The 24,717-nt window shown below is 35.4% G+C and overlaps 1 protein-coding gene and 1 long non-coding RNA gene across 2 annotated transcripts; both read right to left on the bottom strand.

Annotated features, from left to right (window-relative positions):
* Positions 1–395: 395 nt before the first annotated feature.
* On the bottom strand, positions 396–1,901 carry LOC112090853. The gene is made up of 3 exons (XM_024163108.1): positions 1,748–1,901; positions 1,060–1,658; positions 396–416 (listed from the first exon to the last, which is right to left on the bottom strand). The coding sequence occupies exons 1-3, from the start codon at positions 1,899–1,901 to the stop codon at positions 396–398; spliced, it is 774 nt and encodes a 257-aa protein (XP_024018876.1).
* Positions 1,902–4,787: 2,886 nt separating this feature from the next.
* Positions 4,788–6,962, bottom strand: LOC112090871. Its single transcript, XR_002901860.1, has 3 exons — positions 6,796–6,962; positions 6,657–6,716; positions 4,788–4,853 (listed from the first exon to the last, which is right to left on the bottom strand). It is a non-coding gene; the product is annotated as an uncharacterized LOC112090871 (long non-coding RNA).
* Positions 6,963–24,717: the final 17,755 nt, after the last annotated feature.

Raw genomic sequence — 24,717 nt, forward strand, 5'->3', positions numbered from 1 at the left:
TCTTCACAAATAGCACCGGTGCACCCCAAGGGGAAGTACTATTCCGGATATATCCCTTTTCTGCCAGCTCCTCAAGCTGCGTTCTCAATTCCTTCATCTCCGCCGAAGCCATCCGATATGGAGGAATGGAAATAGGTGCCGTTCCCGGAACCAAATCAATACAGAATTCAATCTCCTGATCTGGCGGTAAACTAGGTAGCTCATCAGGAAATACATCTGTAAACTCATCCACTACAGGGATTCCCGCACTATCTCCAGTTATCTCGGGTTCACCTTCTAGAGCAAGAAGAGACGAAAAATATGCTAGATTCCTCCGTCCCCCAACACTGTACTTCAACATTCGTTATCCTAGGACTGGATTCATATCTGCCCGATAAGAAATCACTGTTCCAAACTTAGTCATCAAAGTCATTCTCCTACGGTAACAATCAACAATTGCTCCGTATTCTGACAACCAATCCATTTCGAGGACCACATCAAACAGGCTCATCGGAAGGATAATCAAATCTGCTCTCAATCGCTCACCGCCAATCATGATTTCACACGATTTACACACACTCATTACCTCCGCACATCCCAGTGGAGAGTTCAAAGTCATCGGGACTTCTAAATTCTCAGATTTCAGTTTCAAGGTCCGTACAAAAGAACTTGATATAAATGAGTGTGTGGCACCTGTATCAAACAACACGTGAGCAAAAGAATGAGAGATTAGGATCATACCCTCAACCACCGCGTTGCTGGTCTGATCTCCCGAACTGCCTCCTGCCAGGGTATAAGCTTGTCCATGTACTTTCCCTTTCCCTCTGTCACCAACATTAGGCCGTTGGGTCGGAGGCCTATACTGTTGTGGTGGAGGTGGTTCTACCGGTCTCGGCACTTGAGGCTAGAATTATGTATACGGAGGGGGTTGATAAGTCGGCACAGGGGGGTATGGGCTCTTTTCTGTTGTGACTGATATGGTGGCATATACTGTGGTGGCCCTTCTTGACTGTAGGAAGCGTCACTTTGGGCTTGTTGAGCCGGCGGCCGATTAGGACAATTCCTCCTAATAGGACCCACCTGCCCACAATGGTGACACTTGGGCCTGTATGGAGCACTTCTGTCACTTCCTGACGAACTACTGCCACCGCTAACCACTCCCCCACCAGGCTGTCCCTGGTTGCGGTTCCTTCTACCACTCCGCTGTGGTCTGCCGGAAACAGATGGTCCCCCAGAAACTGAAACTCTTCCAACTTGTTCTTTACTCTGGTGATAAGCTATGTTATCTTGCTTCACCCTAGTAGTAGCAGCCACCATATATTGGAAATTCCGGATTCTCAAAGCCACCAATGGTCTCCTCACAGAGTTCTTGAGGCCTTTCTCAAACTTAAGACATCTAAGTTGTTCAGATTCCACCAAAGATGGTGCGAACTGGGACAGGTCATTAAACTTGACCTCATACTCCCTTACAGACATGTCACCTTGTAGCAGAGACATGAATTCTAGCGCTTTTTCCTCCCTATAACTCTGAGGGAAGTACTGCTCATTGAACAGTGTCTCAAATTGCTCCCAGGTCAGTCCTGTAACATCTATTCTTCTCTTGACCTGTTTCCACCAAGTATTTGCTAAACCCTCCATCTTGTATAAAGCAAATTCCACCCAGTATTCATCTGGAACTCCTATAGTACTCAAATGCTTGATTATGGAGTTAACCAGAACTCTGCTTCCTAGGGTCCTCCCTCACTATTAAACGAGGGGATAGGCGCACGCCTAAATTTTCGGAAGTACCCTTGCTTCCTATCCTCAACCGGCCGCTTGTTTTGAGCTCTTGTGGCCATGCCTTGAAAGGCAACATACATGGCATCCAGAAATCCCTGATTCTGTTGTGCCGGTTGATTAGCGGGCCTATGGCGAGGCGCCATTTCCTTTAACTGAAATAAAACTAGACTGTTCAGTGGATAATAGATGTCACACATGTATGTACAATCATGGGGTTTCTTAACCTAGGGCTCTGATACCACTCCTGTCACGCCCCTCAAACGGGGTGGGTGACGTAGAGCTCGATTAGGGATTAATAAAGTAGATTCCCAGACGAGCCCCACTCAACTACATTAAAATATAAATAAATTACAGAATTCTGGAGCCTCTAACACACAGGGCTCCACCCCACAGGACATACAGTATCGTACATACATGCTCATGTAAATAATCATTACAACAGACATCGACCACAGTCTAGTTAATCCAAATATTACATAAGTTTACAGAATTCCTCAAATTCCTTACATTTGTCCGAGAGGATGTCCACGATCCTCTTTTGATTCCAACAGCAGCACAACTCAGCTGCTCCGTAGCAATTGTCCAGCTACTGTGCACCGCTCCTAGAATCTCTTGAGAGGGGTTTAATACATTTAAAACATAAAATGTGAGCGAAAGGCCCAGTAGGATATAATTTGAAATAAACGTTATAAATAAATGAATAATAAGTGCGCGAGAAAACACATAAATGAATAAGTAAATAAAATAAGACATTCAGTCCCGACAGAATAGCTGGAACCTCACATCTTTTTTCTCAAAGGAAATATAACCGAAAATAACCGTATTAGAGGCTTCAGCAAGTAATTAGTACAATTACTTACCTAACCAAGTGCCTCGCCTACCCGGACCGAGTTTCGGGTTCTGCCCCCGAGGATGCACTCTCTACATCCTATCTAGGCTTACAGCAATAGACTCTATTACCAGTTCACAAGATCTCTTTGCTTAAGAAATCATTCATTAACATTTTGAAATCGTTAATATGACTCCACGAACTACTCAAGCCGCGGGCCCCATGACTGGACAAGCCATGAGGTTCCATGACTAAATAAGCCATGGTTTTCAAAGCGTTTTTCTTTCACAAACCAATCCCTTTCTTTAAAACATTTTCAAGGCCAAAATCATTTTTGAAAACAGGCTCACAAAGAAAAGGGATAAAAATCCTACCTCGCACCATTAAACCTGGGACTAGCGTTACCTTTTCCGGCTTCCGCTTCCTCAAGGCCCTTCAGTCTGAATCCTCAGCGATCACTGATGCAAGACAATAGTTTAGGATCAATTCTCATTCCTAAAGCGATCTAAATCTCAATTATGTACCAAGATTTTAAATTAGTGTGCCCTAATCCATTTTCATGTTGCAAATTATCACCCCAAGGGTTTTCAATCTCAAATCAAGGATTAAAGATGCTAATCCATTCATCTCAAGTCCCTAAATGAAGCTAATTTGGGTTCTCCCCGAAAACAGGGGTCAAAACAGCATTTTCAGGCCAAACAGGGTCAAACCCGTGTCAATCGGTCGACCGGTGACAGAGCAGTGCAACACTACCGGTCAACCGGTAGTGTGCACACCGGTCGACCGGACCGGTTGACCGGTCAGCCTGCAATCCGGTCGACCGGTTTCCATGTGATCTGGTCGACCGCACCGGTCGACCGGTAGAATCAGCTGCGCGAGAGAAGCTCACGGAAACCAGTCTAAAACTTGCAAATCTCAGTCTCAAATCTAGATATTTCAAAGGAAAATCACTAGATCTGGGTTCTAGGTCCTAAAACAAGTCCAAAGAACCCAAGATCTCTTAAATCTTTCCTTGGTTCAAGATCCGTTTGATTTGGGACAAAAATGAGAGAGAGAGAGAGAGAGAGAGAGAGAGAGAGAGAGAGAGAGAGAGAGAGAGAGAGAGAGAGAGAGAGAGAGAGAGAGAGAGAGAGAGAGACACGCGAGAGAGAGAGAGAGAGAGAGAGAGAGAGAGACACGCGAGAGAGAGAGAGAGAGAGAGAGAGAGAGAGACACGCGAGAGAGAGAGAGAGAGAGAGAGAGAGAGAGATGCACGGGAGAGAGAGAGAGAGAGAGTGAGAGAGAGAGATGCACGGGAAGGAAAAGGAAAGAAAGAAAAGAAAAGAAAAGGAAAAGAAAAGAAAAGGAAAAAGAAAAGAAAAAGACATGTGTACAATATTTTAAAAGAGCAGTCTAGAAATGCGCTCATACACACTTCTGAGTTTAAATAAATTGCTGAGAATAATTTAAATACCTTAGAGCTATTTAAACTCACTCGTGTGAGAAACATTTATTAATTTATACTCAATTAATAATCTAGATTAGGCACACTAATAATCTTAATTACCTTAATTAATCTCAATTAATTCTTCAGGGTGTTACACAACCCATCAATAGTATTTAAGCTGCGGGTAATTACCCAATTTACCTACAACATGAACAACTTAATGAGCTAAAGGCCAGTAAGTACAAATATCCTCACAAAATATTTGCATAGATAAACATCATATAAATATGCATGACCTTTTATGCTCAATTATCAAAATGTATTTTATTACCTTGGGGCCCTGTGCTCGTACCCTTTGCGCGTGACCAATAGGGAGTGGGGGGGCGATCCAAACATTTCGTCCAGCTACACCCAAGGTCATAATTTATCCTTATTAAACCTCCCATCCCCATGAGCCAGGGGAAAACCTCTCATCCGCATGGGCCGGAGGGCGGTATGACACTTAACTTGTCTTTATTACCTTAGCCTCTTATTTAGGTGAACATGCGATTATGATCATCTCACGAGAGTATATCATTGCTAATACTTTTAGAGGCAACATCATATTACACTTATCATTCATGTCACAAAAGAATAACATTATAACTCCTTTAAAGGGACATATATTGCATCATACTCATCATTCATACTATAGAAAATTTACACAATACAAAAAGGTAATTTTTCAAACATATTTTCAAAAACACATTCATGCTGTAGGTGAGGTTTGTACTCACCTGTTTCGTGTGCAATCAGTCCGCAATCACACTTGCCTTGCCTACCGTTAGCCAATTATTTATCCTGATTCACAGTACTTTCCTCATTAGAATAAGGTACTAAATTGACTCTTATAGACCATTTATTTAAGGCCGCTTAATTACTCTTTTATCTAGCTTTAGTAAATCTAACCTCTTAATCTGTACCTTTTTAACAATTTAATTAATTCATTGATTAATTAATTAATTAATTAATTAATTAATTAATCATAGATTTTAATAAAATATTGAAGAAATAATTATGTAACTGTGATTAACTATTAATTAATTATACTTAACTAATTAATAATTGCTGTTCTTAAATTATAAATTACCTTTATGATTAATTGTTAATTAATAACTAATACATATAAAAATCAATTATTTCAAATCGTTATTAATTAATTGTAAGTGGATAATTAAATAATAATTATATAAATAATTCATTTCCTTAAAATAACAATTAGTTGCTCAAAATAATCAACTAAATCCTAACTTAATAATTATTTAGAAAAAAAATGAATTCAAATAGTTTCTTTTTTTTTCTTTTAAGAAAAATATTTTCTTGATTCGTTAATTAATTTATTTATTTACAAAATAAATTAATTACCTTACTTCATCATAGACGTAAATTTTAAGGAGCTGTTCATCTTTTTGGGCTGACATTAGAGCCGTTCATCTTTAAGGAACCATAAAGATTTTTTCTTAACTTTTGGTCTTTCTAAAATTATTATTGGGCCTTAGGCCCAATCTTTGAGACTTTAGTGTTGTCATTTCTACACTAAGTGAACTTTATTGATTTGGGCATTTAGAGGCCCAATTCCGATTCCGCTTGGACTCAAACCCTCTAAGTTTAAATTTAATCTTAAAATCAACTCTTATATAGATCTAAGTTGTAGAAATACGGTGGGTATGGTAGAATTTTTTTATTACCCTTAACGGTGGTAAAAATACACTTTTGCCCCTATAAGAGCCTACTGGATTTCAGACTCCAATCTAAGTCCTAACTCACTCAAAACATGTTATTTGGGTTTAAGAAGCATTTTCACAGAGATCTAAAACCCTCATTTCACTTAAGGTTTGTTAATTTGTAATATGGTCCCGGTTTTACAACTTTTACAGTTTTAGACCTCATACCGGGTAACTAACTTATAAGGAGATTAATCCTTTGGTTTTCTCTCATTTGGGACGGTGGAAAAACATCCTAAACAACCCCTAAATATTCATAACTTAAGCAAATGCAACTTAGCACTTTGAACTCTCCATTTTTGTTTTTAATTTTTCGGTAAAGGTCCTCTAAACTCTAAATCACATTTTCGGGTTCGTTTCTACTCCATTTATTCTCAAATTTTAACACAAGTGTCCTTAGATTTCATATCAACTACCATTAAAACAGTTTTACCAGATTCAATTCATAACTCATCCTATTGGACAACTTAGTCTCGGGTTGCTGCAAAAATTCCCTGTTTCTATCTGGATTCAAAAATTCATAATAAATTGTACAAAACTCGTATTAGGGTCCATGATATCTCGTTAGAAAGCTTATGATGTCTAGCTGCTACCCGTAAAATATCAAGGTCAGATTTGAAGCTCAACTTAAACAAGATCTGACGTTTTACATGCTGGTCAGAAAAAATGTTGACTGCAACCTAAGCTTAAATCTAACATAACTAGATCAATACAACTTCAAGTCAAATGATTCAAAAGCCTATTTGCAATTCATTCTCTGTATTGTCATGCCATAAAAATATATTTTCATTCCATGTTCAAGACTTAGATGAAAATCACATTTCTATAAGACATATCCTCAAGAAAAATTAGATCTAGGGTTTCTAGTTTAGATCTATACCTCTTTCTTCTCTTGGTTGGAGTTCTCCTTTCCTTTTGAGCTCCAAACCTTCTTGATCTCCTTTAAACACTCTCTGGTTAGTTTACACCCAAATAAGGAGGAGACAATTAACTACAAGACTTGGATCTTAAGCACTTACCTTGCTAGTATCTCTAATTTGTAGACTACTCCATTCAAGCTTCTTAGAAGGGATGTCTTTGAGACTTGAGGGGTGAAATCAAGGAGAGTTGGACTGTGAAGAGGCGTGGCTGAGGGAGAGATTAAGTAGGGTTTTCCTAGCTTAGAGGAGTGAGAGTGAGAGAGAAAAATGAGTGAGGGAGGTAGGGTTTTCTAATGGCATCTTATTCTTTATATATGGGGGCATTGGAGGGGTAAAATTGAGACTTGCTTTGTCTCCAAATGGGCTGAAAAATCAGACCACAAGCAAGGAAGGGACGTGGGGCAAGAGAGAAAAGGAAGAGAGGGAGAGTGGGAGAGTAGAGAGAGAAAGGGTTTCTAGCACTTGATTGGTCTTTTGACAAAGTTTGACTCTTTTTCAAATTGATTATTTTATCAAATTATCTTAAGCATGCATGGATCACTATCACTTAATATTTTGCATGGTACACATTTATGAGACACTTCCTAATTTAGCCATGCAAATTCTTCAAACAAGTTGGATGCATGCAAGCCTTCTCAAAGCATCTAAATAAATCTCCACCCTTGATCAAACTTAATCAAAATCATCTATAATTTCCACCATGTCATTCTACACCATCGATCAACTTTATACCTAAGCTAGACTCTTGATTCAAAACCTTGTCTATAATGGTCTATTAATTCAAATATCTTCTAATCATTTATACTAACTAAATAAAGTTTGACATAATTTCAAGGTACTTCAATATAAATATTTGACTGGAAATGTCATACATCGTAACATGCTAATCCCTTCTAGGATTTCTCATACTAAAGAACTAATATTGAATAATTCTACCGGGGTTGACTTTCAATTAAATCATTATAGAGTTTAATGTAACTCATTCATGAAAGCGGACATCATCGTTCAATGAACACCTTGTCACCTCATTATATCTTTTTATGAAAGTCATGGAAGCAATCGGTGGGTTTAAATATTCATGAAATAACTTAAACAATCATCAAACAATGTCCATATAACAGGAATTATAATTAATGTCTAAATTTCTATAAGTTATATGTCTAGAAATTCTCATTTATAATGCTCTCCGATTTAGATCCTTGAAGAAAGTCATCAAGACACTTTAAACCTTCAAAATTCATGCTAGTTCATAATTTCAAACATAACTTGATCACAGTTAACCATAATGATGATTATGCTCAATACATGTACCATCTCATTGGCCTACCATGTGAGATCTCGCTGATATGGAAGTTTACATTTCATTATAAAGGTAATTACGTTGTCACAAGAAAAATCCTAAATTAAATTTTACAATTTAAGAATTCCTATTTTAAGATTTTCTCGGGTTTTACAGCTTCTCTCTATGTTGATTGAGCTGATAAATGGTGGAAACGTAGCCTAGTAACATTATTGGTTTTTTGTCTTGTTGTAATCTCATGCTAAATTTGTTTATAATGGTTTGGAGGAAAAAAATCTGAATTTAAAACTATGCTACATTCTTTTCCCCATGTCTTGAAGATTTAGATTACTAAGGTTAATAATTAGAGCAAACCTAATGAATATTTAATTATAGTGTAAGTCAATTAGGTCTTTCCTCTAAGTTCATTGATGCTTGTACAGCCACGGTGGATAGGCCTTTCAACCTTAGTAATGTTGACCTTGAGGTGAGATATCTATGATTTAGTCAACCAACATCTCTACGTGATAAGAGTGGCCTTGACTCAATTACTTAATAATTCCTAATTTGCCCATGTACTTTGGAGATGATAATGGAAAATGTATGTGAATGTAGAAACTTATTTGGTGGGTAAAGCATGAATTAGCATCATAGAAATAAAATGGCAAGTTTGTGAGGATTGCATAGCAGTTGTTTGTGGTTAAACTAAAAGCTGTATTTATTCAATACGTTTTTGAGGTTGGCCTTGTTAGAATATATAATTAGGTGTCCTAAGCTTCAAATAGCAACGAGAATCGCCTTAAAGGGATAATTGTAGCCTAAGATATGTATTTTTGGAGTCAAGCAAATCATTAGGAATTCTGCAGAAAAACCAGCAAATATGGTTTATCTTGTTTTTAGAGACCATAACGGACTCGAAAGCAAGCTTGTGATAGCTCTTTGGAAAGTCCTAGATGCCTAATTCAAATAGGAACTGATTTTGTAATTTTTGAGGCTGTATAGAATATTTTATGATTCTTTCTGTAACAGTCGTCAAAGTCGCTTTTTCTAAGAATCAGTAAAATAGGAACTGAGACCCGCACATTTTGATTTATAGTTGTTGCATTTAAACCATCATTAGTGCCTCTTAGAACATGTTATTAGTGATACGTGGCATTTGGAATCGCCTCATTTGCAGTTTTATAGCCTAAGTTGTGTACATTTGAACTTCCATATACAAATTTTCCAAAAATTGTCAAAATCAGGAAAATCAGAATTTTAATTTTTGAAAACTAATTTCGAGGTACTTAGAGCATCTCTAACCATGTTGTCTATTTTATGTACTTAGCTAAAATGGCTAATGGTTTAACTTTTTTTTAGCTTTTACCACCCCAACCATTAACTAAATATTTTAGGTATTTTAGAGAACACATTTCATACTAACTAAATATAGCTAGCAAGAAGAGGCTAGACATTTGTTTTTTTTTTTTGTTTTTGTTTTTGTTTTTTTTGTTTTCTATTGTTTATGCTTACAAACCACAATAAATGTAAAAGTTCTTTTTTAAATTCAATAAAATTATTTATACTTTAAATTCAATAAATATTAAAATAATCTATATTTAGTTAAAATAGCGAGTATGGTTGGAGTTGATCATGTAAAAATTGTGAATTAGCTATTTTAATTAAAATTTAACTAAAATTTAGAGGGCATCCTTAGAGATGCTCTTAGAGAGCTCAGATTAAGGTGTGTGATAGCTCGTTGGAGTGTCTACTTTTTTTTTTTTTTTTGGAGTTGATTTTGTAATTTTTGGAGATAAATAAATGTCTTATTACTTTTTTGTCTAGGTCGACAAATCTGCCAATTTACTATTTTCATAAAGAATATAGTTTCGAGTTAGAAATTAATATATGGTTTAACGATTAATGGTTTAGAGCATTTGAAGTTATTTTGACTCTAAATATAAGAAAAAGTGTTTATAAGTGAATAAATAAACTCTTGAAATACAATGACACTTTTCGGAGATAGATATATCGCAGCATGACATTTTTACATTGTTGGTTGTGCATTCATGAGTTGGAGGCTGAGTTGGTTAATGTAATAGGGGATGGCTAGGTCGTCTGCTAATTTTTAGTTCTTAATTAGCTTAATTGTGGGAGCACAAGTCTTGCTGGTTATTTTTCTTCTCTAAGGAGGGCTTGGTTTCTACTCATGATCTACGCATGATCTAGCTTTGAGTAAGACAAGGAGCTAGAAAGGGAAGCTGTGTTTGAAGCTACAGGTCCTGGTCCATCTGAAGAATTTACATCTGAGGTTATGTGATTCGCCCTTTGAATTGTTCTTTTACAGCATTTAGGAAGAGTTATCGATTCTGTTGGTGTTTCTACAATTCGAAATTTGTTTTCTCCCAAATCAGATTTAGTTAACTCCTTTATCGAGGAAAAATGTTTTTTTTATGTTATTTGTTTCAACAATCCGAACCAAGTTAGAGGTTTAAATTAATGTTTGGTAGAACACTAAATGAGAAAAATTCAAACCATTAACAATGTTACAAATCTTTAATTTCATAATTGACCCTTCCCCTCTAAATTCCCAATCCGGGTAGTTTCTTACAATAAAAACAATTCGGATTTTACATTTTCTCTCCCCTCAACTTTAAGTTTAAAAAGGTCATAATTTATTCGTGTCAATTCCGATTGAGATGATTATTTTTTCAATGTATTCATAATGAAGAGAAGAACGAATTATCATCCATATTGCATATTTTTTAATGTCGTTTACAATGAGGGTTTATAAGATTTGTTATAAAACTCTAATGACAGTTTTTAACACTTTATCCAAACACATTTCAGATTTTATTTCTAATTCAAATTACAAATTATATGCATATCCAAATACTGGTTCGAATCACAATTTAAATCACCACATTTCAAACCAAATTTTCCAATTTGAACGGCGAACCAAACAAAGCTAAATATGATTCTTTTAAGGTTTTTATAATCATTAGGGGTGGCAATTCGTGTTGGCGTGTCATGTTGACCCCCTCAGTTGACACGGTTAGGCCTAACACGAACCGACCCGTTTATTAAAATGTCATAAACATGTCATGTCAACCTGTTTTTTACTTGCTAACTCATTTATAAAATGGGTGATAAATGGATCGTGTTAACCTATTTATGAACCTATTTTTCAACATGTTTCTTAACCTAATTAGCAATAAAACATGTTTCTCAACCTGTTTGTACTTAAAGATTTGTTTCTCAACCTATTTAACATGTTGAAGAGACATTAAATAATCTAAGTTCAAATTAAAACAAACACATAATACTCTCTTACAAAATAGAAAATAAACATACATGATTCATCATTAAATAGTTAAATAATTTGCTGCAATGGCGGAGTAGAAAGGCTCCTCATCTTTCAATGAAAAGTTAAAGATATCTTGTGTGAGATTCTCTACCCCTTCATTGAAATCTACACGAAAAAAAATACACACACACACATATATATATATATATATAAAGTTTAGTTCAAAATCAAGTTAAGAAAATATAAATAAATTAAATTAGTTTGAAACCTTTGTCACCATATAACCAATCTCTAGTATAAACAAGTGCTTCAACTGTCTTCGGTTTAAGTGAGCTACGAAATGGATCAAGAACTTTACTACCAACACTAAATGAAGCTAGAAGCAACTGTTGAAACAGGGACAGCCAATATATCACAAGCCTGAAGCTAGTGTTGGATATCGAAATTGGTTTAATTTCTAAAAGGATAAGATATTTTATGTCTTTCTTTCTTTTCTCTCTTTTTTTTTGGCTAAAAGAAATTCAATAACTTGCTAACTGCAATGGAGGTTTTCGTTTCATTGTTAAAGCTGCAACAAAAGTTTTTATGGGCTTGGTTTGGGACTAAGATATTGTAACTGCATCTACAATGTTGTGCAATTAAACAAGAGAAATAGTACATGGATTCCCCACAAGGGCAATATCACAAACTTTACATAGAATGGAGAAGTTTTCAACCGGGATTGACCCACAAGAAGCAGAATAGAACCCCATGATTGTAGCAAATTCAAGATGTATAAAAGAAATACATACTTCTTGATGCTTAAGATGACATAAATTCCTTACTAAAAGAAATACCTAGTTAGGTTCTACAAAACCCCTCCCAAATTCATTTCTTTCCTTTGTAAACTAAAATTCTGAGCACCAAAAATATCGCCTAAAACAACAAACATCGGGAAAAAGAATCCCCAAATTCCCAATATAAACCCAGGTCTTTTAACCTGACTAGTTCTTCTAAACACAAATCCAAACCACCGGTCCAAACACAGATCAAATCATTAAGCAAAAAATCATAAATCCAAACCATCAGTCCAAACACAAATCAAATCATAAACAAAAAATCATAAATCCAAACTATCGGTCCAAACACATATCAAATACAGATTAAATCATCAACACGAAAAGAAATAAAAACCACAAACATAGATCAAATCATCAAAACGAAAAAAATAAAAAAATGGAGAGGGAAAATACCTGAAACCAAGCTTAGATTTTGAAATCTGACTTCCCGAAGGCCGAATTTGACGAATAAATGAGAAGAACACAACTTCCCCAAGGCCGAATCTAACGGAGAGATGGCGAGAGTCCAGAGAGAATAGGGTAGAGATGAAAGAAGAAGAAGAATAATAAGGAGCAAGACCGCAAGGGTGGGTGACTTCTGAGAGAAAGAGAATGTCACGGCGGTCAAGAGAAGGAGTGGCGGTGGAGACCTAGCAGCATGGAGTGAAAAAATTAATTGGAGAGAAAACCTAGCAGCGTGGAGTGAAAAAATGAGAGAAGAAAAAAAATGTTATCAACCTTTTTCTCTTAAAAAAATATATATGTAAAATAGGTAATAAACGGGTTGTAATTATGTTGTGTATTCGTGTTACTTAAATATAATACGTTTAATAAACAAATTACGGTGGGTCAATTGCGGGTAGGTGGGTCAACCTGAAAATGAGTTTTGACTCAAATCTATTTATGATAAATTCAAACCCGCTAACTTCGTGTAAATTTTGAGTTATATCATCGTATCGCTATTCGGATTGTCAATCTTAATAATTATGATCATGGAATTATTGCTTGGCAACGAATTTTTCTTTGACTGAGTTTTGATGATTGATTGACGAGACTAAATGGACTGATAGAATGATTTATTTCTTTCCATAGAACTAATAACATGATTGGTGTTTTACAAAATAAATTTCGTTCTATTATAAACTGACTTTTTTTTATGTGATTCCATCTTTGAGTTGCCTTATTTATAATCATTATGGGGCTCTGATTTTTTTTTTTTTTTTTTTTTGGAAAGTATGGTGTTCTGGTTTGGAACAATGACTAAAATCTAGATTAACAATTGGACCAAGAGGTACTTATGTGGAAGTTTGATACTTTAATTTACTTTTCTTAATAATTTTTTCAATTTTATTTCTGTTAATGCAGTTTTTGGTTATCTTCGTCGATCATTGTAATTTTTGGTTTTCTTCAAAATTCCTTGCATCTTTGTGGTCTTCAACAGATTCTTCAAACATTTTCTGCTTTCGCTGATCTTGTTAAGCTAGGATCACATCTTGAATAAGATAGGGCTTTAGGATTTAGCCTTTTTTTTTTTTTTTTTTTTTTTGGGGTTTTTGGTTTTTTTTTTTTTTTTTTTTTTTTTTTTTAGGTGTTCTGGTTGTTTTTGTTCTTGTTTTTTGTTTTCTAGGATTGGTTTTGTTCTTGTTTTCTGTTTTGTTCTCTTTGTTTCCTTTCTGATGGATTCGCCATCTATCTTGAAAGTTCTGTAATCTTATTTCATCATTAGAGTTTCCTGTTTCTTATTTTAAAAAAAAAAAATCAATATCACTAGAGAGTGCCTAAATTACAGTTTCATACCGTACCTCAAACTCCTAGTGAAGGGATTGTCAAGTGGTTTCATTCCTGCGACTATGGGAATTCTATGGCATGGAAAAGAGGTACAAATAAGTCTCTTTAATCTGAATGGTTTCATGGAGCTAAGAATTTTAGGGCCCGTTTAGTTCGTTGATTTGAGTTTTTAATTTGAATTAAGATGTGATTTATGTAAGAGCTTTTTACTATAGCAAAACTCGCATTCTAAACTCGAATCGGTGAAATAAACGGAAGCAAATGATGTGGAGAGTGGGCTGATGATGTGGCCAATTAGCAACAGCTAGATGATCTTGGTGTAGTACAAAGGGAAACACAGAGGAAAACAAAAATATAGCGAAGGCCAAAAGTCCAGCTTCACTTATTTATAGTTTATTAAGAAGAAGGTAGGATAGGAGGGTCTTTTTCTAGTCATGGGGGTAGGAAGGTCTTTTTGGTATAGGAAAGTTTGTTATGCTGTGCTGCTTGCCTTGATAGTTGCAAGAATTAGTTTGAGGTTTGTTAGCTTAGCTGATGAGGAATAAAATGGAGAGGAAGAGATTTGAGAAGTTAGGGAAATTTCTGGTAATTTGTAGGGCTATTACTCAGGAGAGAGGTAGTAGGACTCTCGAATTTCTGCTACCATCTGTACACTTCTCTTTCTTTATTAATACAAATTTCTCTTTTTCGGTCAATCAGACCAGAGAGTTTTGATATCAATACAAATAAGTCCAGCTTCCTATCCCCTCATGACTAAAAAAAAACGCTCGATTATATTTATCTTATGTTTCATTATTACTCCATCAGAAAATCACTATTCGTACCAATATAAATTGTAATGATTGAGAAAATCTCAGACCTTAAATAATACAATTTATGTATTTAAGCCAAGAATTTTCTTAAAAAATATTATGTGACTGAAGGATTTATGGAATTAATATCTGTATTCCTAAATTCTGTAGCAGATTTCATGTTAAGTTCATATTTTTGATCAAGTAAATTCGATTGATAAATTCTCGCCGTACTTTAAGGCAAAATAATTTTCAGTACAAGTATAGTTTGAGAATCTTAATTTCAAGAATCTCCAAACACAACATGATGCTAGCAGCGTAAAAAAAACGCACTGACATTTTAAAAGAAGAGAAAATCCTTAATTGCCAAACAGTTAGGTTAAAGTCACAAGATAAATACCTATAGTAGAATGGTACAATGTGAGCTTGGGAGTTGACACCGTCAGAAACAACGTCATTTCCATGAATTAATGCAGGAAAGTTAAATTTAGAATTTGTTCAGTCTAGAATTAATTTCAAGACTGGAAACAATTCAAGATATTACGCGAGTAAGAATTTAGTGTGATATCCAAAGCAGTCGAGGATTTAACATTTAATTGTAAATAAGCAGTAGAAAAGGAACCGTTAGAAATGGAAACGAATTCCTGTCGGCTAAGTTACTTCTTTATAGTCAGTATAATTTTTATCAGTTTCAAAGAGAAACTTAAGAGAGTGGACAAGGGTTAGGTAATATTTTTCCTCTCTCTTTCTCCACTTGGCCGGCCATACATAGTAAAAATAGAGCCAAAATTGGCTAGTGGAGTGTGCTAGAGAATTTTATGTTAAGGTGATGTGATGGTAGTAGTTGAAGGGGAATTAATGGTAAATTTGCTTCTTCTTTTCTCCACCTAGAACCGGCCATGATATAGGGAAATTGAACCAAAAAATTTGGTTGATTGAGGGAGTTGATGTGATGTTAAAAAATGATTTTCAAGTTGTCTATAAAAGGAACCATCATGAGCTAGGCCTCATTTTTTCTCCCCTCCTTTTTCCCACACTAAAATCCGGCCATCCCTTATCCAATGCCTCTCAAATATTTTCTCTCACTCTCCCAATCTTGAACCACTAGCAAATCATAGAAGAAGAATAAGGAGATCAAGGGATTCTAGGAGGAGACTAGTCAAGCATTCCTCCAAGGGTAAATAAACTTTAAATCCCCTCTTTTTTCATGTTTTAGTAAAGTTTGAAATGTAGAAATATTCCTCTTAAATTTCCTTATACTTTCTAGTTCCAAGCCATTAACAAATCTTAGAGGAGTTCAAAGGTTTTCAAGAGAGAGAGAGAGAGTTCTTCTAGGGTAAGTTCTCAAACTCTTCTCCATTAATTTTTAGCCAACTTTAAGCTTGGATTTACGGATGTAAATTTGTGGTTCTTGAGGAGATAAGATTGTAATAAAGGTGTGTGAGTTTTATGTTGGTTTTGTGAGTTATGAGGTTAGTTTAATGTGGTATGATTATGCTTGATTTAAGTTTGCTTATTTCCGGTTAGAAAAAAAATTTCCGGTTACTTTGAATGCAAAAATAAGAATCCTAGAGCGAGATTTTTCGATGTTTCAAAGCTTGAACTCATAGATCTCCATGTTTTGAATGTTTTCTGTGACTATGACAAAACCTAATTTTAACTCTAAAAGCGAGTTTGAAGCCAGTTTGTAAAAAACGGACTGGTTGCCCAACACAGTTTCGGAAAAAAAAAAAAAAGATTTGCTGCAGCAATCCTACAAGATTTTAAAAGAGATTGTTGCAGCAATCCTAAAGCCTTTTTAAAAGATTACTACAACAATCCTATAGCACTTTTAAAAAAAGATTGCTACAGCAATATTAAAAGATTGCTACAGCAATCTTATAACATTTTTAAAAAGATTGCTACAGCCTTATTAAACGATTGCTACAGCAAAAGAAAAAAAAACAGCAGCCACTGCTTTCAGCCAAACAAGGCCTTTAGAGGCTGAATTTCAACTTTATCCAAAAATGGCAATTTTAGATCTCGACGAAACGAAGAATTGTTGCGAAGAACACATTTTTGAAATCTGACTCTAAGATGTAGTAAAATGCAGATTTCAGAAACTGCACAGTGTTAACGAAACAAAACTAACACAGTGTTTATTTTGATAAAAAGTTATCAAAGAACCCAAGACGTGATTTCAATAAAATACAATGACATTAAACCTCATTTTAACGAAAATATTCGTAAAGAAAGTTTTCAAGAAAAAATGCTTTCTTTAAAGAACATAGTGGTTTATCGAGCGAGTTATCCCGACGGGCACTTACAAGCCCAATACGTTAGGTCCTTAGAATTTTGAGGATTTAATGTGGGTCCAACGCCTGCATTGATTTAAGAGACTCCAGTTGAGTTTAAATTTCAGGGGCCTAAGAGTTAGCATACCGTGAATAAGTTTCTAGGCCGAATTAGGCCTTAATATCATAATAAGTCCAATGAGAAAAATTATAGAGAATAAGTTACTAGATTGGGTAAATGATTTTCAATCTAGACATAAGTACGTTAAGGGCAATTAAGGAAAATAAGATTTTAAGGATTTAATAAATTGATCCTTATAGTAAATTATTCTTCAGTAAAGGAAATGAATACATACCTTAAGTAAAGAACTAGATTTCCTTCAAAAGTTGATAAAATAGAATAGCAAACGACAGATAATCTCACACTCTCAATGGGTGTTCATTTTCAGAAATAAGCAAGTAAGAGAATAGACTGTTTGGCGAGAAGGGGATTCCAGCTCTGTAAATCAGGTAAGTAGGAATCTCGCCTACAACATGAATAGATTTTAAAGAAAAAGTTACACATGTTATATATCCTTGTTTATACTTTAAGTATTGTATGCGATGCCATGTCATACTGCATACACCGTAATAAGTCAAGAGGAAATTATAAGAATAATTTCAGTTGAATGTCATACCAGCCTCCGACTCAAGGGAGGTAACTCTGTGACAACCATCAATCCCTTGAGGCACAAGGCCAAGAAAGGGTAAGTTGTGCAGTCCGATATCAGCATGAGGAGGGGTGATTGTGACAACCATCAATCCCTTGAGGCGCAAGGCCAAGAAAGGGTAAGTTGTGCAGTCCCACCTCGCTTGGGGATTAAGCTCATTCTGTTCAGTTATAATCACGGTGTCATGGGGGACCTTGCAAACCCTCACGTCCCGATGATTGCGCGCAAGTGGTACGTGGGCACTCGGGCCCACAAGAAAGAAAGAAAAGAAAAGATAAGATAAGATAATAAGACTATGATAAGACGTCATAATTAAGCATAATCAGCTCATGCATATTTATTCATGTGTACGTAAAGTTATTTTGCGAGAGATAGTTCCTATTTGCTGAGCGAAAGCTCAATAAGATGTATTCATGCTGTAGGTAAGAAACCTATCAGTAATTCTTGAAGGGCAATGGCGAGCGGCAAACGAATGGTGGGGATAGGAATGGATACCGCTAACATTCAAATATTCCGCAGTAAGTTTAAGTAAAATAATGTATATGTTTATATGATTCAAAGGTTTCAAGCATGTATGTTTAAAAAGTATATGCACATATGTAAGTTAAGGAAGCCGAGGTTGTAGCTAACAACCATAGTTTTGAGTATTTAAGTTTTAGAACATTGCAACAGTGCATGCAACAAATAAACGAATTTTAAACATGAGGATTTAAATGATTGATTTTAAAAGGACTTTAAGATGTATTTGAATTTAAGATTTCTCACGAAATTCGTTTTAAAGTCAAATTGAATGGGCTAGTTTTAGAAAGGCTTTTGAAGAGTATTTGAAACAAGAGTTCAAACGCTGCTCCGTTTGAAAGATATTTCTAGAAGGTTTTATCTTAATTGAAATTAAGAAAAGCTTTAAGAAATTTAGTAATTCATTCTTTTGAAATTATTGTTGCGAGTTATGAAAATTATTCTTTCTTATATAAAAAAAAATGTTCCGCAAATTTTAAGAAATGCCAGTAAGTACAAGTTAAAAAGTAAGTTACGGTGACGACCTCTTAAGGAGGGTCGTCACATAAATAGTAAACTATTAGATAACACAAAGTAGTCTAATTGCTGAGTGCTCATATTTTTCAATCCCCGGATAATGCCATAAGAGGATATCATTAACTATTTTAATAAGAGCTATGGATTCCCTATATATGAATAATAAATCTACGCATACAAGAGTCATACCTCTAACGTACCGGTAAACGTACTTTTATACAATATCAAGATGTCTCTCTTTGACACATCAAATGGCACACGTCAAGAGTATGGGTTTATTATTCATCTTAGGATTAAGATGATAGCATATAATTAGTCAAAACTAAATTATTTTATTCAAACGGAATTATTAATTAAAACGATTCAATTTTAGTCCGATCCAATATAAATTTCACCACCACTAGAAACTATATCAAGGTCTCTACCTATGGAGTCCCGCCTCTGATGACCCAGACATGTCATCTCTATTAGAAAATAGATAACATAACAATCTTAACATGAATAAAGCGTCCAACTTTATTTCATCGATAGCAGATCATATTATTTAGACTATCAACTTTATTCTTCACATTATATGCACGATCTAAAACTTTAGAGTGATTGTTTCAGACTCTCAGATTGCTTATCACACATTCAATTAATATAAATGTAAAAAGGACAAAACACTTAATATATAAAATAAACAAATGTTTATTAAATAGTCAAAATTTCTTAATATATATTGTTACATTTATTCCTTAAGGGTATAAACGCTAATAATATTCTTCTATGTAATCTTGCTATCACTCTTCAGGATTTTCTCTGGCTTCTCTATTCGCTGCCAAAGTCCATATGTCGTCTCTATCTTCTCTGAATCGCCCAAGAAAGTGCTCCACTTGATAAGATCAGAACTTGAACAGAGCAATTTGAACAAAACAATAGAACTATTTTGATAAAATAATAGAAAGATTACAAAGAAAACCTTAACAATGGTGGTTGCCCCAAATCCCAAATGATCTGACTGCTCCCTCCCTAATTGCTAATTCCCATTTTATACAACTAACCCCACTCTAACAAACTATTAGCAACAAGCTACTAATCAATTATACTCCAACGATCTCTGCTACAATACTCTAATTGTCTATTAACCAATTAACTTTCCAAGCTCATCGTTAACGAGTCATATCATTCTCCTATATAATTTTTTTAATATGTATCCCATAAATAATTTTTTACCTAATTCGTCCCACTAAAAACTGTTTTTTTTTTTTTTTTTTTTTTTAAATAATTATTCTACGGGAGTTTACCAGACCAACTTCCTTATTTCACTTAAATATTTTCACTAAACTAAACTATGAAGAAAATAATAATGCAAAAAGTAAATAATAAATTTTAAAAAGACAGACCGCATGTTTCATTTATAAGAAACATATTACTAAAAGTGAATGCCTTTCACACAGTGCCGTGTGAAAAAGCTTCGCATCAAATTTTTTTTTTTTTTTTTGGGCTTCCTTCCTTTTTGCCCTTTTTATCTTTTCTTCTTCTATTATACAATTTTTTTATTTCTAAAAGTAGAAAGTTTGAGCTTATTATTACACAATTGTTAAATCAGCAAGTACAAAAGAACCAACAAACAATAGCATCGAGTCAACCCAAATAAAATTCTAAATCTGTAAGCACGCATCACCAGCTAAGCAGTGGGCTACGAAATTTCCCAAACGAGAAATATAGCACACAAAACTACTAGTAGCCGAAGCAATAGCATCTCTAACATCATCAACATTGATGCTTCAGGGGCTCTTGGATCCGGTCTATGAATTGCAGAAATGACACTAACCGCATCAGACTCAATTATCCAACTGTGAAACCCACCTATGTAAGGAGGGAAACACCCACAAATACGAATAGCAGCAGCACTCAGCAAGGACCCCGTCGCGTCTCTCACTGCAACTCCGATGCCAATGAGGTTGAGATGGTCCCTAAACGCAGAATCTACATTAGCTTTAACCATGCCCACACAAGGAGAACTCCACTTTTCTTGCACCAAACGCTGCATCCTTGGCTCAGGAGCTTCCAATTTATTATTCTACATGGATTCCTCATTTACAGACTCTTTGTCGTTGTGGAAATCTCCAAGATCACGTCCAGCTCTCTCTAATATATCCTTGTGGTCAAACCTTTGGTCTTCAAAAATTAGGCTCTCTAAATACTCCATAAAACTATATGCAGAAGACCCCAATATCCTCAAGAGAACCCTTAGAAGCAATGGAAGAGCATAAAAAATAGATTGGACCTCCCGGAAACTTTTGAAGAAGTGGAAACAAAACACTGTTTTCCCAAACGGTACGGGCATATGAACATTCCCATAAAGCATGAGAAACAGTTTCTATCGTTTCTCCACAACAAGGACATGTACCTGCCAAACTTAAACCTCGACGTGAAAGTTGTGCTCTTGTTGGCAAAGCGTCGTGATAAGCTCGCCAAGCGTGGATTTTAATCTTACTTGGGATATTAGTTCTCCATAGTCGACTCCACCAGTGAGCATCTCCATAGTTCTCCTTGTCGTTGATTCATCCCAAGCTTATACCCAGACTTAACTGAAGCAAAATGCCAGACCCAGTCATCTTGTCGTTGGGCAAAGCTGATTGGTATATTCATAACATCGTCCCAATCAACACGCCAGAAAACTTCCTTAATACGCCTATCATTCAAACCAAAAGCATTAAGAAAATCCATATTTAGCCTTGAGAACCCGAGCCATAAGGGAAGCCGGCCTTGTAAGAATTCTCCTTCTCGGAAGCTCTTCTTCACAACTTCTTTGATTGCCTCACAATCACCTACATCCGCCCTGCCAAAAATAATACTGTCATCTGCAAATAATAAATTATTTATCTTCGGTGCATTACGGGCTCAGGAAATTCTTGAAAGACGGCCTCCATTCTCCATTCTACGTAATAAAGCAGAGAAGCCTTCCGCACACAATAGAAAAAGTGCTTTTGTTCGGGAAGGTTAATTAAGGAAAATATAATATAGTCGCTTTTGAGACTTTGCATACTATCAAGCGGAAGGCGGGTGGGACAAAGGGGTTAAACTCGATATGAGAAATGTTGACCGTGGAATTTAGTCAACAGAAATATACTTAGTTACCATCTAGTAATCGGTTAGGTTACTGATCAAATCACGTCTAAATAACCACTTTATGTCCAATTAAGTTCAGTTAGCAAAGTGCAATTGTCCGTGTATGAGCTTTTTTGAGTTTTTCAGAATATGAATGAAACGTAAGGAAATAAAAAGAACGCTAGAAATTATAGTAGTTCACTCTCAATGCAAGAGCTACATTCATTTTGAGTACTCTCTCTTTTTTTCCTTCTTTTTCTCTTTTTCAATTACAAGGGGCTCCGTTCTCTCAAATGCTCTCTCCATGCCTCTCTTGGGCCTTGTCCCTTTTATATCTCACATATTACATTTTGGAGAAAACTTGTCACGACCTCGAGAATATGGCCGTGATTGTTGGGGTTTAATTTAAAATTTAACTTAATTAAATTGGACTGTTTAACAAAATCACAAAACTAGATACATAAATATTAATATAGTTTGCTCCGGAGACTTTCTTTCACAAATAATATTTAAAATAGTCCATAAAGTCTAAGGAAAATAGTACAACTCTGGGACAATGTCGACCAATACAGTTTACATACAAAAATACAGTACATCTCAGAATTTAAAACTGTAAATTCGAAACAAATGTACTGCTTCGAATCTCACGCCTTCAGTCCATTGCCATCTACTTGTCACGTTGTAAATCTAAACCGCTAACTCTGGAGGAGTGGTTTAAAACATTGAAAACTTAATAAAAGTGAGCGGAATGCCCAGTAGGATATAATTTATAAAACTGAATAAATCAATAAGTGAATAAAATGAGAGAGTCAGGCCCAAAATAATCAATCGGAACCAAACAACTTTTTTTCGGAAAGGTAAATAAACTGAAATTTCATATTTCAGGTACCAGCAAGTAATTTAAGTAATTAAATTACTTACGACCAAAGCAAGGCCTTATCACCACCGTGGCCCATCCGGGTTTCGGGTCCTGCCCCCAAGGATACGATCTCCATATCCTATCTAGGCCATCAGCGGGCTTACCAATTCGCAAGATCTCTTGTCTTAAGAAATCATTCATTAAACTTTCTGAAATAGTTCATTATAATTCCAAAAGCTAAAATCAAGCTATGGTGCCAAAAGGTTTTTCTTTCGGAAACATGCCCTTTCTTTAAAGCATTTGCAAGGCCAAAACTCTTTGAAAATAGGCTAACAAAGAAAGGGATCAGCAATATCCTACCTCTCAGATGTCAAACCTATAGCTAACTTCTCGTCACCCTAACCTCCGCTTTCCTTAAAGCTTTACTACTCGATCTTCTCCACTAGCTTTATGACAAAAGCAGTGTCTTAGGAAGTATTTCTCATTCCTAAAACGAATTAAGCTCAATCATGTTTAATTGTTTCATATTAGTGTGCCTTGACTCGAATTCAAATTTCACATATGATTTTTATAATCAGTTTGGGGGTTCTTTAAATATTGAAATCCAATTCATGGGTTTGGTTTCCTATTTAATTTCAGTTTAAAAATAACTTTTTAAAGAAATTTTGGCAGCGTGTCGGCATAAATAGGAAAAATGCCAAACTTGTAATTGAAGTTTAATTTCAAAATAAATTCTCTAGAATCCATCAAAATCAGTTTTCAATCAATTAAACAAGTCAAATAACTGAAAACCCCCAAATTTCATTCAATTCTAACAACAATTTTTCAAATCCAAACCCTAACTCAAAATTATTTAAATCTAACAAAAACTAAACTTCCTCAAGCTTAAAATTCGAATCAAAGAGTGGGTTTCAAGGGGTTTTACCTCAAATTAGTTGATGGAGCTTCATTTCCCTCGGTTTCTCTCATTTTTGTTTTTTTTTTTGTGTGTCTCTCGGCGAAACTGCCAAGAGAGAGAGAGAGAGAGAGAGAAACTCAGAGAAAGCAAGGGAGAGAGAGAAAGTCCGGCCGGAGAGAGAGAGAGAGCCCAGAGGTGGTGGCCGGCAGTGGAGGAAAAGAGAGAGAGGGAGGTGGCTGGCGGTGGGCGTGGGAGAACTAGAGGAAAGAAGAAAAGAAAAGAAAGAAAGAAGAGAGAGAGAGAGAGGGGTCTGGGGGCTGCACCGGAAGGGAAAGAGGGAAAGGAAAAAAAGGAAAAAAGAAAAAAGAAAAAGGAAAAGGAAAAGAAAAGGAGAAAAAAAAAAGAAAAAGGGGAAAAATGGGAAAAATGAAAATGCATTAAAGTTTTAGTGTATTTCCAAAAACTTTTGGGGTGAAATTATAAGTACTGAAAATAATTTAAAGTCCCTTGATTAATTGTGAAAATCAAATTAGACACACTAATAACTCACAATTTAGCATAATTAAACATGTTTAATTCTGGAGGGCGTTACAAAACCGAGGCAAATGGTTACCCTGCGGTTCTTCTCGAGTAGCCTATTATCCTACTTAACTAGACTGCAGCTACACAGTATTTTTCTGTCCGTTCATCTACCTACTTTGCCCAAAAATTGCATCCTTGTGACTTCCCTGTGGCTTCCTATTGGTCTATTTTGGGCGACCAACAAGTTGGTAACACTACAACAAAAAGGGTTATTAGCAACGACATTTGTCGTTGCTAAAATTACAATATTAGCAACGATATGTTGTCGCTTAAAAGAAAACAAACTTTTTGAATGACTTGTCGTCGCATTCAATATTTGTGACGACATGTCACTACACAAAATTTATATAATTACGACGATATGTCGTCGTTAAAGTGGAACGGCATATTAGCGATGACATGTCATTGCTAATACCTATTGGCGCCAAAACCAATTTGGCACTAACAATTTTGGCGCCAGTTTGTACATTATTTGCGATGACACGTCGTCACAAATATTGATGGTTACAGCTGGCGGTGACGTGGCTAAAAAGAGGTGGGAAATTTGGTGGTTTCCCCCCGAATAGGTTCTAGATATTTTTTTATTTTTTGCGACGACTATGCAAA

Source organism: Morus notabilis, unplaced genomic scaffold (genome assembly GCF_000414095.1).
Source record: "Morus notabilis unplaced genomic scaffold, ASM41409v2 Scaffold130, whole genome shotgun sequence".
Classification (NCBI taxonomy): domain Eukaryota; kingdom Viridiplantae; phylum Streptophyta; class Magnoliopsida; order Rosales; family Moraceae; genus Morus; species Morus notabilis.

What these genes read in the sequence shown, in the direction of transcription:
- LOC112090853 (XM_024163108.1), bottom strand. Translation starts at nt 1,901, where the DNA reads ATGGCGCCTCGCCATAGGCCCGCTAATCAACCGGCACAACAGAATCAG. An exon ending in GTACTTCCGAAAATTTAGGC is followed by an intron (nt 1,659 to 1,747) that starts GTGCGCCTATCC and finishes TGAGTACTATAG; the next exon opens with GAGTTCCAGATGAATACTGG. An exon ending in AGTGTCACCATTGTGGGCAG is followed by an intron (nt 417 to 1,059) that starts GTGGGTCCTATT and finishes TTGTTACCGTAG; the next exon opens with GAGAATGACTTTGATGACTA.